General features: G+C 40.4%; 1 protein-coding gene across 1 annotated transcript; it reads left to right on the forward strand.

Moving 5' to 3' along the window:
• The first annotated feature begins 667 nt into the window (after positions 1 to 667).
• slc16a5a (solute carrier family 16 member 5a) lies at positions 668 to 16,979 on the forward strand. Its single transcript, XM_037081920.1, has 5 exons — positions 668 to 855; positions 6,555 to 7,012; positions 11,877 to 12,020; positions 12,541 to 13,380; positions 14,740 to 16,979. The coding sequence occupies exons 2-5, from the start codon at positions 6,658 to 6,660 to the stop codon at positions 15,006 to 15,008; spliced, it is 1,608 nt and encodes a 535-aa protein (XP_036937815.1). The 5' UTR covers positions 668 to 855; positions 6,555 to 6,657; the 3' UTR covers positions 15,009 to 16,979.
• Positions 16,980 to 17,348: the final 369 nt, after the last annotated feature.

Consider the following 17,348-nt stretch of genomic DNA (forward strand, 5'->3'; position numbering starts at 1 on the left):
AGAAGTATAAATTAACAGAATATGGAAATACTCTAGTAATGTACATCATGTACAATACTTGAGTAAATGTATTCAGTTACATTCCATCACTGCATGGAATTAGAGGAAAACTGTAATATGTGGAGTAAAAAGCATGAAAAATACATCGTGAATGTAGTGGTGTAGAAATATAAATTAACAGAAAATGGAATTACTCAAGTAATTACATCAAGTACAATACTTGAGTAAATATACTCAGTTACATTTCATCACTGCATAGAATTGATGGAAAATTGTAATATGTGGAGTAAAAAGCATGAAAAATACTTATTAAATGTAGTGGAGTAGAAGTATACAGTAACAGAATATGTAAATACTCGAGTAAAAGTACTGTGGTACCACAGTAACGTCACACAGCTGTAATCCCGGTGTGAACATGGTGTCCACCATTACGGCTCATGATGCGGAGTGTCGGCCCGCACGGCAGCTTCTCCCCGCCGGTGTGTGGTGCCGCAGGGCCGGAGCTCGGGGCTGGGGCCTGCACACACACACACACACACACACACACACACACACACACACACACACAGAGAGAGAGAGAGAGAGAGAGAGAGACACACACACACACACACACACACACACACACACACACACACACACACTCTGACGCTCGCTCTTAGGCGGCCACGTTCAGTCTCCTCCCACCGGGCGGCCGCTAGAAGGAGCTCGGTGACGGGGAGGAGGACCAGCCGCTGCCCGGCAGTCATCGAGGAGCGACCGCGCCTGTGTGTGTGTGTGTGTGTGTGTGTGTTTGTGTGCGTGTGTGTGTGTTGGGGGGCAGACGGGGGCTGGACCACCACGGATAACATCAACAAGGTGATTATTTGTCGTTTTATTTACAAAGTCAGGGACGAAACGGGACATATTTCTGATGTAATCGCTTCCTCTTTGCTTCGAAAAGTGCTGCGCCAGTGATGTCCAGGATGTCGGGCTGAAACGACCCTGATGGGAACAAAAGATTCGCGTTATTTGTTGGTCTTTTTTTTATGAAGCGATTGACTAGAACAGCTGCTGGAAATCCGTCTTTTTAAAGCCACAAACAAACCGATATATAACGGAGTCGCCACGTGGGTGAAAGCTGGCCGAAATGGACTGCGTGTTCATCCAGCTGAGACTGAGTAAATATTAAAAATCTGATAAAAGCTCAGCACAAAAAAAAAAAAAAAAAATCCGACTTTCTGTCTTGTGAAACAGTCAGCACTCTCATCCCTCCACGGGCTGTCCCACAGCAGCTGCTCAGCATCACTTTTTCTATTAATATGACATAAAAATGGAGAATATTCTCCAACTAACACCTTCCTGACAGCTTTAATCAAATGTAGTGGACGTGCAAAGAGGACCCATGTCTCTGCTGGAGGGGGGAAAATAACAGGATGTCATGGCTTGGTGGCTCAGATTGCTGAGATATGTGAGGCCTTTATCTCCCTCCCTGGGCTGATCCAGTACACACTCAGGAATAGACCCACACACTGAATGAACACACTCACAGAGCTTTACAGCAAGATTTCTTCACCGTACGCTGGCTGGTTCTGTGTCGTCTTATCTTTCCCCGTCTCCTCTCCGTTAACATGAGGCACATTTCCCCTCCAGCTTCAGTCAGCAGACGAGATTAGAGATCGTAAAAACAAACCCATCAGTCGAGGGTCGCCGCCGCGGGTCGCTGCTGCAGTCAGGCTGATAAATAGGAGTGAGGATAAATCCCACAAGTTCAGAAGTGTAACATGTAAGAATTCTGTGTTAAAACGTTGTTGTGGAGGTAGAAGTTTGGTAGACGGATCATATTTGGTGTCGGAGAGTTGGCAAATACGATTAAACATAAGGTGAATAAAGCTTTAAAACGTTACCTCGGCTTTGAACATTTGCGTCTGCTTGAAGTTCGAGTTTGACCACGGGATCTTTTGTCTTTTTTCAAGTGTGAATTTGACCCTAAACTGGCAGATTTCTTTTCTGCACATTTGCCGTAAACCAGCAAGCAGCGAGGTTCAGTTCCCGGTTCGGAGTGGTGGCAGCGATTTCATGCTGTGCAAGCAACGCTGTTCTGAAATTATCTCCAGAATCCTCAAAGAATATTTTTTTTTTCAAAAGTTACGTCTGTTGCACAAAAACAGACTTTAAACCTCCTTTTTAAAGAACTAGCTTCCTGTTGAATCTGTACCCAGAACACCAGAATAACTAACTACTGCTAACGGTAGCTAACGTTAGCTCATGTAGCCGTGCAGCTAGCAGTCCAGTCTGGGAGCTCAGAGTCCGGGGGGAATGTTTATGCTGCTAGCACAGGAGCTTTGGACCAGGACAGGCCAGGGCTAGCTAGTTAGCATGCTAACTTCAACTACAAAACTGTGATTTCTTCACATTCTGTTGTAGACATTTTTTTTAATGTGTGTTATTTTTTCGAAACACCCACATGTGTTTTCTTTCCGAGGAGATCGATACGCTCTCACTACACTATCTTTGTTGAATACGTTTGAGAACAGAAGTGTAAATACGGCAGTTATACGCTGGACTATTCAAGATTGTACAACCTAGTTTGGCCTCACGAGTTGTGAAATTTGAGCCAGAGTATCTGTAATAAGTCCAGTGGTTTAGGAGGCGCACAGCGACATTAGCTAAGAGTTTTGTCTTCAGTATTCTCGGGAGGTGTTGCTCCACTCTGTCGATGGTGCATCTGGAAATGGCATCTAGAGTCTTAGGGAGGAAATCTGCTGGAACATTTGACACAGAGGGCTTTTTCATTCAGGGGTGTTTTTTTCACAAGTGCATGTTAGTCTCATGCTCGCCAGATTCCTTAAACCCATCAGACTGCTCCTTTGTTACCTCTCTCTCTCTCTCTGTTGCTCTCTGACCTGACCTGCAGACATGAATTCCTGGATGACATTTTCTGATTCTAAGTGCAGATAAAAACAGAAGTGATGGGTTTGTTAGCTCAGGAGCACGTACAGGAAATGAGCTGCTGCAGGCCTCCGAGGGTTTGCATTCTGCACGAGAAAACGCAGGTGGTTTTTGTGATTCTTGACTTTGACCTTTTTAGCAACATGAAGTCTGACGTCAGCCACCTCGGAAGCATTGCTGTAAGATCAGTTTTATTCATTTAATGATGCAGGAAGATCAATCATGCCTTTGTTTTGGTTTCTCCCATTGGACCATACGCTGGTTTCCTTGCATCTGTTACTGTTTTAGTTGTTTGGATTATAAGAGCAGGCAGTAATTTCCCATTCACTTGTGTTCGTAGCCTGAGGTTTGTCGACTAGCTGACCATCAGACGGTCGAGATGAAGAAAGAGGCTGTAAGACATTTGTTGCATCAGTCGTTGCTGATATCAGCACAGTTGCAGCTGTGCAGGAGGACACAGCTCATCGTTTTGTGGATAATACTGTTTTTTTTTTTGTTTTGCCAGTAACTTCTCTATTCTCTCACAACTTGTTTCGCAGAATGATCTCTTCTGCCATGCTGGTGCAGTCTCCCAACAGCACAATGCTGTCTGAAGCACCGAGCAACGTAATAATTTTTTTTTTTAAAAAGCTAGGAGCAATTTGTTTGTTTGTGCATGTATCTGTATATGACTTATATGACCGTGGCTGTTCCACCCTGACATCCAACATGTCATGTCAGCCAGGGCTTGAAATAAATCAAGATAAGCCTCCGTCATGATAATCACAGGAGATGGGTTTATTTGTCATTTTAAAAATGTAATGAAAACGGCTTCTTACAACAAGAAGGTCCAGGGTCTCGATTTCTGTCCTTTCTCTTTGGAGTTCGCATGTTCTCTCTGTTCTTGCACTGGTGTTGTCCAGGTTCTCCTGATTAGGGTGTGATATTCAGCATTTTTCCAGTTATTGTTATCAGTGATTTCATTTCTGTCAGATTGCAGGTAAAATTTGCAAACTAATTTTAGTACCACTTTGGCTCTGATGCAACAATTTGTTAATTCGTTATCACGAGACAACAATCTTTGTTATATTGAGATAAAGAAATAATTAATTTGCTATCACGAGAAAACAGTCTTTGTTATATCGAGATAACGACATAAATTAATTTCTTATCACAGGAAAAAACAACCTTTGTTATATCGAGATAACGACATAAATTAATTTCTTATCACAGGAAAAAACAACCTTTGTTATATTGAGAGAAGGACATAAATTATTTCATTATCACTGGAAAAAAACCCATCTTTGTTATGTCGAGATAATGAAATAAATTAATTTGCTATGACAGGAAAAAACAATCTCTGTCGAGATAAGGAAATAAATTAATTCGTTATCGTGAGAAAACATCCTTTGTTATATCGAGATAATGAAATAAATTAATTCGTTATCGTGAGAAAACATCTTTTGTTATATCGAGATAAAGAAATAATTTATTTGCTATCATGAGAAAACGATCTTTGTTATATCGAGATAAAGAAATAATTTATTTGCTATCATGAGAAAACGATCTTTGTTATATCGAGATAAAGAAATAATTTATTTTCTATCACGAGAAAACAATCATGGTTATATCGAGATAATGACATAAATTAATTTCTTATCACAGGAAAAAACAATCTTTGTTATATCGAGATAACGACATAAATTATTTCATTATCACGGGCAAAAAAACCCCATCTTTGTTATATCGAGATAACGAAATAAATTAAATCGTTATCAGGTGAAAAACAATCTTTGTTATATCGAGATAACGACATAAATTAATTTCTTACCACAGGAAAAAACAACCTTTGTTATATCGACAGAAGGACATAAATTATTTCATTATCACTGGAAAAAAAAACCCCATCTTTGTTATATCGAGATAACGAAATAAATTAATTTGCTATGACAGGAAAAAACAATCTCTGTCGAGATAATGAAATAAATTAATTCGTTATCGTGAGAAAACATCCTTTGTTATATCGAGATAATGAAATAAATTAATTCGTTATCGTGAGAAAACATCTTTTGTTATATCGAGATAAAGGAGTAATTTATTTGCTATCATGAGAAAACGATCTTTGTTATATCGTGATAAAGAAATAATTTATTTTCTATCACGAGAAAACAATCATGGTTATATCGAGATAACGACATAAATTATTTCATTATCACGGGCAAAAAAAACCCATCTTTGTTATATCGAGATAACGAAATAAATTAAATCGTTATCAGGTGAAAAACAATCTTTGTTATATCGAGATAACGAAATTAATTAATTTGCTATGACAGGAAAAAACAATCTCTGTCGAGATAATGAAATAATTTAATTCGTTATCGTGCGAAAACATCCTTTGTTATATCGAGATAATGAAATAAATTAATTCATTTTCATGAGAAAACAATCTTTGTTATATCGAGATAACGAAATTAATTTATTCACTATCATGAGAAAACGATCTTTGTTATATCGAGATAATGAGATAAGTCATTATCACGAGATAAGAGTGTATTTAAAAAAAGAAAAAAAACATGGCCGTTCTCGGCTTCCGCATGTGGCAATTCTGGACAGCTTTTTTTTTTTTTTTTCCTTCCTTCATGGGCCCCTGACGGCATCTGGGTTGCCCTGGTTGCACCGCCGATACTTAGGCCACTGTGTCCTGCCCACGGCACTACCTGACTGTCACAATCAAGAGCTGGATAATCTGCAAAGTAACTAAAAACTAAAAATATGAAATACATCAAGCACAGAGGAAGTATAAAGTATAAGAAAATACTTTTTTTCAGAGCACCAGTGTCTTTTTTCACTTGTCCCCAATATCCATTTAGTGATTATGTCCACACTGCTGATGATTATGTATCAAAAAATCTTATTGTGTTAATATTTTGTGAGAGTACCAGAAGTCATCTCAACAATATCGTCTCAAATGTTGAAGTGAAAGTTGGCCATTTTGGTCAGAATTATTGTGATATTTGATTTTGTCTCCAGGTCCTAACATTTATTCAACATTTATTTAAGAGGAGATTCAAAATATCGAGGTGTTTATCATGCATCACCACATGGCCTTAAAATAGCACGATATTAAGTCTCATGAGCCTTAATATAGGGAAAGAAATGTACAAGTGTTAACCGAGAGGACGTAAACAAGGCGTTTAAAGAGAGAGTCTGGCTTGTTTGTCACAGAAAACCAGAGTGAGTGACAGGTTGATGGTGGGAATCTGCTGTAGGAAGATACGTTTCTGTTGCAGAAATCAAAATATTATCAACACACATTTGGTATCTGTATCACAGTGCTTGTCAGAAATGTCCATGAGGGAGAAAATGTAGACTGTTTACCAATAACCTGAATCACAGAGTGAATGTGACAAAGCATTATGATTAACTCTGCACGGCTGCAGAGATGTCCTGGGCTACAAATCTTGTTCTCCAGACTCAAGAAAACATGTTTGTTACCATACCCAACAAATGTCACATCATCATGATTCAACGAGAATGTTTTTTCCACATGGTCCGGCCATAGCCTGGATCAAAGCGGTTACCCGACAGCTTCTCAGCACTTCAGCAGCTCCACACAACGTGATTGATTGTTTGCTTTGTTGTTATAGGCGCCCTTAAAGGTTGCAGCCGTTACAGTGACATGGGCCTCAAACGTGACTACACACCCTGCAGAGCCAACACGGGAGCCTCGCCTGAACTGCCCAGTAGAAAATGACTCAGAGGAATGGATTCAGAGAGACGAGCGAACGCTGCCTCCACTTGCAGGCCTCTGTGGTTTGTGAGCAGGCCAACGGCATGGAGCAGGAGAACGGTGCGGAGGCCAACGACTGCGAGTTCGAGGAGGGCGGACCGGGCAAAGCCAGGGCCATGACGGGAGCGGTCGTAGCTCCTGATGGCGGCTGGGGCTGGGTGGTGCTGGTTGCCACGATCTTGGTCCTGGCTCTGACCCTGGCGTTCCCCTCCTGTGTGGGAATCTTTTACACCGACCTGCAGAATGACTTCCACGCCTCCAACAGTGAAACCTCCTGGGTGCCCTCCATCATGACGTCAGTGCTTCATGCGGGAGGTAAAGTAGAAGAACCACGATATTAAACTGGGCTCGGTTTAATCAATTTGTTAATTATATTTCCTAAGTTTATCATACATTTTGTGTAATCAAGCTGTCTAATAAATCAGGCTACAGGATATATTTATGTTGGAAAATTTCCACCATATTATTTTATTATTTGCCCCCCTCACCCGCGGTAACTGTAACTTCTACCTGCTGTTGTTGTTCGGGGAAAATTGGGAAACCTGAGAGAGTGTCTTGCTGTGATGGTGTTGATTTAAAGCAAATTATTCCATGAGAAAGTGTAGCTTGTTCATCCCCCACAAACCACAAGGAGTTCAGTGAGCTACACGGCAAGAATTCAGGGTTGGGAGGGACGCTGTGTAACTTCTGAAATATGAAATAGCACATTCATGCTGTTACAAATGAAATGTGGACGTCAGAAGCAGTGAAATGCACCCTTGCATACAAGAAAAGTTCACACAGAAATGAAAATTCAGTCGTTGTCTTGAAGTTTTATAATCCACAAAACATTTCTGGAGCTTCACAGAAAACAGAGTAACAGCATTCTCCTAAACAACCAGAGTAGATTTGGACTTGTCGGAAAAAAACAACATAAAGTGGTTTTGTCTGGTGTAATCCAGGTCTCCAAAAGACATTATTTACACCCTCAATGCATACAGATGGCGTGCACACAAACTTTAGCTTAGCAGTTACAAAAGGGTGTAAATAACGTCTTTTATAATCAGTTTGGGATTTCTGGGCTTTAGGAGACGTGGATTAACCTGGACGAGCTGTATGGAGCAATTTTAACTCTTTTTTTCATGTGTTGACTGAATTTTCATTTAAATGTATAAACTCCAAGATCTCTCTTCTACCATTACTCCCTTTAAGATGTAAAACTCTGCTTTCAAAAAAAGCAACAAAACAAAAATGAGAATATCTTGGGGCGCCGTTTAGCTCTGTTGGTGGAGCGAGCGTCCCGTGTACGGAGGCTTTGTCCTCGCTGCACTGGCTCTGGGTTCGAGTTGCTACGTGTCACTCTATCTCTCTCTTATCCTCTTCCCTGTCATGTCTTCAGCTGCTCTGTCAAAAAAGCCAAAGGCCAAAAAAATAGACATTGAGAGATTACATTGTGTTTCCACCCTGCATTTCGTGGTCTGAGTGGTGTTAATGTGGCAGCGGCTGCAGTAGAACTGTTTCGGCCTGTGATACAGCAGAGTAAAAGTAAACAAAGAGGCTGATATCAGTGAGATAAAATTCAAAACATGACGATGCATTTTTTTCCTGTGTGTGCGTGGGTAGGTGATTAGAATGTCTCTGCCACTTGCAACGGAAACGTAGAGATAAAACTGGAAGGCTGTTGCTTAAAAATTTGTATTTTAGGGTCTGCTGATGGTTGTACAAAGAATACTTTCTCCTCTCATGAAGCTTCTCAGAGTGTCTCACCAGTCAGTAAAGTCAGCTTCCTTCCACATGGACACATTATGTAACCTGTGTGAAACAGGGAAGTGGTGGTCACTGTGCAAGGACATGTAAAGTCAATATAGTGAATCAAGGTGAATGTTTGGCTGCTAATCAACCATACAGTAACTAATTTAACCAGATATTTGCTTTGGTAACTTCATCTTTCCATCTGTTGATCGATTTTGTGACACGGAGGCTTTTATTCTGCATTTTGCACACTGTATTCAGTCCGTTTTGAGAGGTTTTGTTCGTGTCACAAAGGAGAAAATAGTTTGAATAGCTGAGGGTCATTTCACAGGATATTATTCAACCCTTTCACACACTTACCAGGAGGACTGTAGTTAGTGTTGGCTGCGAGATGCAACACTGATCCCACTGATACTGAAGTGGCTGAAAGTCACTTAGTGTTTTGAAGGGAGCTCATGTTTTCAGATTGGTTTTAAAGAAGAAGATGTACATTATTAATCCCTTACCAGAGAAACTCAGGAGAGTAAATAAACAAGTGGACAACGTTGTCGTTTTACGCCTTGGTGTTGCCACCAAGCTGACTCAACATGTTCGAGCAGTCTCATGTAGTTATAACGAGAAGAAAGTCCGTCTGTGTGTGTTCATAACCTCCTGCACCGGTTTCTTTTATCAGGATAAATCTGCGTGGTCACACCTGAACAATCAGTGCTGATCCGTGTTAATGTTATCAAGATTAAATTCCCTTTCCTCTACCGTCCTCCCTCCCTGTCCGCCAACAGAGCCCACTACTATTGTTACCTGGGAGGAAAACTAGTGGGTCAAAGTTACTCGATGTTTCGTCACGTGTTCGTGTTATCAGATTGTTTTCGTAATGATTCCTCCGCCTCTTTCCATCGCACCACATTTCACTCCATTACACCAAGTAGTAATAATCATCTTAATATTTAAGTATGAATTTCCTTCAAATCCTTAAAAAAATGTCGGGAAGGAGAAGACGTTTCTGTTTACATACATACACAGTTTGATTATAGTGGTCAGTGTTAACCTCCTTTCACTGCTTTTTGTCAAAGCAGCCTGTGGTTATATTAAAAACATTAGCCCTGAGCTGCATTCACACTGCAAAGAATTGTGTTAATCTTTTTTAGGTTTTCGGCTCAGTTGACCCAAAGAGGTGAATCCCTGAATGCCTCCTCACATCCAGGCCTTTCTCCGTGCCACACTCGAAAATGCTTCACATTTTTCACGAGTATTAAACATACAAATATAAAAAAATCACAGGGTGACTCAAAAGGCCTTTTCAACCATCATACATTCAGCTCTTAATTTTAAACCTGTACTATCCAACCGAAACATGCCACCTCCTTCCTGTTCTTTGGTTCAGGAGCTGGGTGCTTTGTGCAACGACTGAGTTAGCTGCTGAGCAACACGTTCTCAACTTGTGTTATTTCATGTCTATCCATCAAAGTTCATGTGTGTCTGCATGTTATCGTAATGAACATTAACAACTAACATGGATATCGTTAGCGCTCACTGCTGTCAAGCTTGTATGTTAGTAGTAGAAACTTTGGCTGCACTCTCTCCTCCATTCTTGTTCCACTAAGTCGCTGACATGTGCAATAAGCTCATGGGCAGAGTTATTAGAGGCCTGCGACGGCCACAGTCACTGAATTTATTTCTAGAATTGTTTTCTTGTATTTGTATCTCTCAGAGCCTTCGATTTCTAGTTTGCTGTTAGAGGTCAGAAAGAGATTTTCTGCAAATAAAACAGAAATGTATGACTTAACAACTCTAGCTTTAAAGGTGATGTCATATATTTTTCTTATTGTCAACAAAGTATCCCATGAAAAGACCAAAATGTGGTCTTGTAATTATTCTTCCTCTGTGTAAGCCAAAAAGAGGTACGTTGTTTGACACCAGACTTATCTTTTCAGCTGCTGCAGTCTGAGCAGAGCAGAGGTATGTCGGAGGAGGGTAGAAGTCCAGCAGTATAAAGAGCGACAATAGTTTGGGGAGTTTGTGATAATTACACTCTGATCTCGTGGTTTTTGCAGACAGGAATGCTTTGATCTTGTAAATTTTCCTGAGCTGACAGAAATTGTGACAAGAACTTGAGGTTTACCTTCATTAAGCTGCACAAAAGTTTGAGCCGCTCAACATCAGACGATGATCTCGGGCACCGCCTCCGAGAACTGTGTGGGTTTAAGATTCAGAAGCTGTGAAGTTAGTTGACCTTAAATTGGTAAAATTGGTCCTTTTAAACTGCATGGAGAACAATGTCTTCAGGTGACTCTTGAGTGAAAATCTGCAAACATTGGCCTTTAAACACGCTGCTGTGTGTTTGGCTCACATACGTAGGCTCAGTCAGGTCCACATTTATCTCCATCAGTACCTTTCAGCCCTGTTGCCAAACAACAAAGGCATTGCCAGTGTGTGTCGAATTAACCACCCCCGTTAGTGACCTTTAACCGATATACTGACTGTTTTTAGTGCTGAGGCTTCAGGAAAAGATTATTTATGAGCAGCAGTTTAAGCAAAATGACGTAAGAGAGATGGGAAAATCTGTTGAGTACTGATAACATGTTTGTACAGAAGCCCTGAGAGAAAAAATGCTTTTTGTTCTTTTCATCTGTGAGAAAACAGTTGAATTTTTTTTTTGGGCAGGTTATTAAAAAGTTTTGCCAACGTTTTTTTTTTCCATCTGTGAAAAATTTTGCATGTATTTTTTATTTTGATGCAAACAGATTAAAAAGTTAGTTTTGTAAGGATCATTTTTCAGTTTTTTTTTTTTTTTAATTAATTTGTTTTTTTTTTTTTTTTTATTTCTATTCTTTACTTTTGTCATCTTTGTGACAGTTTGGGATTTTTTTTTCCAGGATAAGATTTGAAACGGGTAAGATGGAACAAAAAGTTTTGCTATTCACATTTTTTAAACGTTTTTGTTTTTATTTATTTATATATTTATATTTTCTGCAGGATCACTTTTCAAAGTTTTGGGGCAGTCCTGGATTGAAACGATGAAACACAAACCTTTTTAAAAGATTATTTTCACTAAAAGATACAACAAATGATTTATGCATAATTACATTATAGCCCCGAGCAGCATGTAAGGGGAAAAATTCTCTTAATACATTTTCAATTTTTCTCCTTTTTTCATGTGTGGAAACACATACAATGGGTGGCGGTATGTACCTTTAAAGTTGGTTTGCAAACAGTACATTTGTAAAAAGAAGTGGAAAAACATTTTGGCAGGTTACTGAACTTCTGTCATACATTAAAAGAGCAAACATACTTTCAGTCGTGCTTTAAGAACTTTTCTCTCAGCTGGTACAGATTACAAATAAACACAAGTTATGTGAAACCTGCAGTAGGATTAAGAAAATTACCCAGGAGCCTTTGCCCATTTCTGCTGTGGCATGCATTAACTAAGAGCATTACATTTGATCCACAGGTCCTTTTTGTAGCGTGCTGGTGGAGAGACTTGGTTGCCGGGCGACGGTCATGTTGGGCGGAGTCCTGAGTGGGCTCGGAATGGCTGCCAGTTCATTTACCCAGTCCATCAGCCAGCTCTACATCACAGCCGGGGTCGTTACAGGTCAGCAAACAATCGACAGTTTTATTATCACGAGCTGACGCTTGATAACAGTGGTGACGCACAACGCTACTGCTACGCTACCTGTCCAGCTCACAGCAGGTGTAGTTACACTGCAAAGAGCAAACAAACAGAATTTAGGGATGCGCGATATAAATCTGGCAGATAACGTTTTTACTTGACATGATGTCTGATAAAGAAAGCTGGTCAAATTAACTTCTACACACTCTGGTGCAGTACAGAAAGAAAACAGTGGTTTCTATATCAGAATTAATTTAAAATAGTTTTAAAAGTTTTGGTGCATCCTTATATAACACTTCTTTGTATACTACAGTTAAATTTTTTAAATTATTATTATTTGATTATTTCCAGACAATGAAAAGCATAAAGCAAAATAAATTGTCACCCACTTGATGATTCTGTACATATTCAAAATGGCCTGAGAAGAAGGGAACTTCTTTACTCTTCTTCTCCATGAATCACTGAATGATAATTGTACCAACGTCTTCTTCCATCGCTCCAGGTCTTGGTTTCTGCTTCAGCTTCCAGCCAGCTGTGACGATCCTCGGGCACTACTTTGTGCGCCGCCGTGCGTTCGCCAACGCCATGTCGTCGACAGGCACCGCTCTGGGCCTGTGCACGCTACCTTTCCTGGGTAACTACCTCCACACAGAGCTGGGCTGGAGGGGCAGCTTCCTGGTTTTGGGGGCCGTCCTGCTGAACTGCTGCGTGTGCGGAGCTGTGATGAGGCCCCTGCAGCCCGCCAAACATCGTGGCCAGCCGCTGATGAACCATGGACCTCTTCCACCGGAGGAGGAAAAAGTAAAGAAGGAGAAAGGGCTGCTGAGGACGATATGGAGCTACTTGGTGGCTTCCATGAGCAAACACATGGCCTTTGATCAGTTCTGCAACAACTCTCGTTACTGTGTGTACACTATAGGCATCACCTGGATGATGCTGGGCTTCGTGGTGCCCTTGGTGTATCTGGTTCCCTACGCCACAGCAAACAACATGGAGCAGAGCCGCGCCGCACTGCTGCTCTCCATCCTGGGCATCGTTAACATCGTGGTGCGCCCGCCCATGGGCATCATCTTTAACCTGCCCTGGTTCAAAGGGCGACACATTTACGTGTTTGCCATGGCTCTGCTGGTCAACGGGCTCAGTAACAGTATCTGCTGCATCGGGCCGAGCTTCAAAGTACTGCTGATTTACGTGATAGTCTACGGGCTGTCCATGAGTGTGGTGGGGTCGCTGATGTTCACCGTCCTCATGGATACCGTGGAGATGAGCCGCTTCCCCTCAGCTCTCGGCCTGCTCGCCATCATGGAGAGCATCACGCTGCTCATCGGGCCTCCACTGGCAGGTAAACACGGGGGGGAGGAGATGGAGGCGACAGATATGGTGGGAATGTAGGACAGTCACATCATGATGTAAATTTCTAGATGGAATGGGCCTCACAGTGGATTTACAGGTTCAGGTAGATTTAAAGTGGAACACTTCAGGTGAAAAAACGTCATTTTTGATTTTGCACTATTTTGCTTCCACAACATAAAGACTGCTGGAAACAAAACATGCAAAATACAGACAGGGGATCATTGTAGATCAGATTTATTTTCTGTGCGTTAATGCAAATGAGTGCATATTTGATTAGATGATATAATTTACACATTTTAGCTCACAATTTCAGAAAACTAAATAATCAACTGGGGAAGTTTCCTGGTTAAAAACTGACTATATTCAACTGTATTCAGTTGTTTGAGAAAAATATATGTAAATTGTTTTAAGCAGCAAGTGTTAGTGTACAAGAAACCCTTTTTTTTTTGCTCTGCAAAGCAATGAAATCAAACCTCCAGAGCAGCTCTGCCTCTGATAATGATCTTTTTCTGTCTAAAAAAACTTAAAACACATGCTGCATGGTGTGCTTTGGTGCACGCGTTTCTGCTTGTGCGTTACGTGAACGTCAGAAATGGCAGGTTCAGCCCCTCCTGCTCGAGGCTGTATCTTTAAATAACATCATGTTCTCTGTCATTTTGTCCACGACACAGGAGACAAGTCTGTACTGGTGGAAGAAGTATTTACATCCTTCACTTTAGCACAGCGTGTAACAGTCCTGCACTGAAGACCTTACTTACAAGTATCTTCTACTAATAGAAGTGCTTGAGTAGTCAGTGTATTCAGTTATGTTCCAGCACTGCGAGTCTGAGGTTTATTTTGGAGGACTGTAGTTTAGAGGCAGCGGAGCGGTGGAAAGGCCAGAGACTCCCTGTCTCAGATGACAGGTATGCTTCCCCTGTTTATCTGAGGGCTCATGTATCCGGGCAGTGATGTCAACACAGAGACGAGTCACGACCGAAACAATTTACACCCGGTTTGCTCTTTAACATGGTCACGCTCAGCTGAAAAAAAGGGCTGATCAACACAACACACGGATACTATGAGCTGTAGAATAGAAATACTTCACTTTTTCTGATTTTCTGCATTTGTAAATTACTTTAAATTCCCTACAACATTTATTAATTACTAGAAGGATTATTATGTTGTGTTAATTATGGAGTAAAAAGCATGACAGGTCAGAGACAGGTGTCAGAGACTTGTAGCTGTGCTGGGTTGAAAAGCAGATGAAGCTGCTCTGTTTGAATTGTAAACTTTATTTGTTGCATGTGTTGAGTTCTGTTTGCCAAGTAAACACATTTGACGTTTGTTAATCTCCTTGTTCCTGCAGGAGTCCTGGTGGACAAGACGGGCCAGTACTACCACGTTTTCTTCGCCTGCAGTGCCGTCGTTGCCTCATCTGCCGTGTTCCTCATGGTGTCTTTCTTCTGGCTCGCCAAAAGGGACAGGAAGTCGTTAATGCAGGGTCAACCATCAGCACCGCCTGAACCAGCAAGACCCGTCGACATAGTTCCCAGCTGTCAGTACAGCAGTGTGCCCACAGAGGGAGACAAAGACAAGGCCTCGGCTAACGGGGCAGAGTATATCACCAGCGTCTGAGCATGCTCACACATCACACTCTGGTCCACACCGTCTTTAGATTATTCTGTAATGTTTGTGTGAGCCTGTCCGGTGTACCAGATGTTGCAGAGTTTGCTCTTCTGTGGCTGAGCAACACCTCACCTCTCGAGCAACATCTGCCATCTGGTGCACCATAAAGGTCAAAACAAACACTATGAATAATTTTCACTGTGTGACCGAGGTCAGACACTTGATCCTACGTACCAAAATGGAACAGATGTGCACTTACAATGTGATTGTACTGTTTATTGTAACATGCTGCTGATCTTATCGCCGTGATCACACAATCTATCATATATGAGCTAGCTCACTTTGTCAAGCCAAGAGACGTTACATGATCTTTTGTTGAGTAAATCACTCGGTATACTTTCTAGATATTTGATAGAATGAGGAGCTTACAGACAGAAAAGAATGAGTAGGTAGCTAGAGATTGACACAGTATCCCAAGCAGTTGTAGTCAAATACAGAGCAAATTTAGCAGTAATATAAACATGTGAAATCAAACTGAAGCAAACACAATGAAGCATAATGTCGCTCACAGAGAATACTTCATCATAGGGATGCACCTTTTTTTTGGTTCCCAGTTTTGTGCCAAGAGGTTAAAGGAATACCTGAAGTGTTTTGAAGTAATTCAGCCTTTCACCACACTTACAAAGATGGCGTAGTAGTTAGATCTTTGACAGAGCATGAATCTCAATCACACAAACTTGGAAAACAATTCAATATAACGTGGAAGGTTAGGTCATAGCTAGGTAGAACCAGTGGGATTTGTCCCAACTGTTCCTGAACGCACCACAGAGACAAATGATCTGTTCTGATCTGCATTGATTTGTAGTATAGGGCTACAGATACAAGACACTAACACGCCTTTTCTCCCCATTCCAGTCTCCCTCTCTTTCTGTCTTTCACATCTTTATTTCCTCCCACTGCGTCTACCGTGTGATGGGCACTGATAGGTTGAAATCAGTCTTGTGATGTTGGAAAGGCGCCTTGCAATGATGCCAAATAAAAAAACAACCCATAATTCTCCTGAAATGCATTCAAACTAAAGAAATAAGCCTTGCCAAGTTTTGAAAATGTGAGGAGGAGACTGTTCAGACATTTGTGTTCAGATGTACGAAGGAAAAGTCAGTACAAATACCCGAAAAGTATGCTTAAGTATTGTAATGAAGTATTTGTGCATCCTTGAGTATAATCTCTGCATAGTCTTAAATACTAATCGCAGGGATGTCACGAGTCAGTACCTCCTGAGATTTTGTCAGATCTCATAAACACAAGCTACTGCTGTTGGTGTCAGCTGTCGTATTTATTAACGGTCAACAGGGCAATGAATTGTTGGCTGATGAATTGGTGCATCCCAACTTCATTATTAAGAGTTAATGTGGATTAAAGGATGAAGTTGTTATTCTACCAAAGCCAGCTCTGTGTTAGCATGTTTGAATTTAAAGGAAATATCAGCCTTTGACCCACAGTACTTGTTCAAATATACATTTAGTGTTGCTTTTTTGGTCTTTTTGGGATATTTTTGACAATAAGAAAAATCACTGGACTTATTTTTTAAATGACTGACTTGTTCCAGTAGGCAGAACGGGATATAGAAAACAAGAGTGCTGTCTTTCTGCCTCTTCTTGACATCTTCATGATCTTTAAAGTAGAATGTATGTAATGTATTTTCTCAGTTATGTGAGACAGCATATTACACCCATGATGACACGTTTGGGTTGCTTTGGATCACTGAAGGTGGATATATAAAAGAAAATTCTGTTTGTCATTCACTGTCACATGTAGAATATGTACTGTGTAAGCAGCAATTAATCATGTTTTTGTGTTTCCCTTCTCATTCCTTAATGGAACAGTGCCTTTTTGTATAACTGGTGTATTTCTAAAGATAACCACAGGAAAATATCACAATTTCAGATGATTTCATATTAAAGGTCAACTTGAACGTGGTTTGAAACATCTCATGACAGGAATATGTTGGAGGCACTGAGGATTCAGCAGCTCACATGTTCAAACCGACATGTTTTACAACACTGTAACTGGGTTTACCTTCACATGACAGACTTATCTATCTTTATCACCACCTGCAAAGGTTTGAACAAAGAGATATATAGATATATATATATATATATATATATATATATATATATATATATATATATATATATATATATATATATATATATATATATATATATATATATATGTGTGTATATATATATATATATATATATATATATATATATATATATATATATATATATATATATATATATATATATATATATATATATATATATATATATATATATATGGTCT

The sequence above is a fragment of the Acanthopagrus latus genome, chromosome 20, assembly GCF_904848185.1.
Source record: "Acanthopagrus latus isolate v.2019 chromosome 20, fAcaLat1.1, whole genome shotgun sequence".
Lineage (NCBI taxonomy): Eukaryota > Metazoa > Chordata > Actinopteri > Spariformes > Sparidae > Acanthopagrus > Acanthopagrus latus.

What these genes read in the sequence shown, in the direction of transcription:
- slc16a5a (XM_037081920.1), top strand. Translation starts at nt 6,658, where the DNA reads ATGACTCAGAGGAATGGATTCAGAGAGACGAGCGAACGCTGCCTCCAC. An exon ending in GTCAGTGCTTCATGCGGGAG is followed by an intron (nt 7,013 to 11,876) that starts GTAAAGTAGAAG and finishes TTTGATCCACAG; the next exon opens with GTCCTTTTTGTAGCGTGCTG. An exon ending in CACAGCCGGGGTCGTTACAG is followed by an intron (nt 12,021 to 12,540) that starts GTCAGCAAACAA and finishes CCATCGCTCCAG; the next exon opens with GTCTTGGTTTCTGCTTCAGC.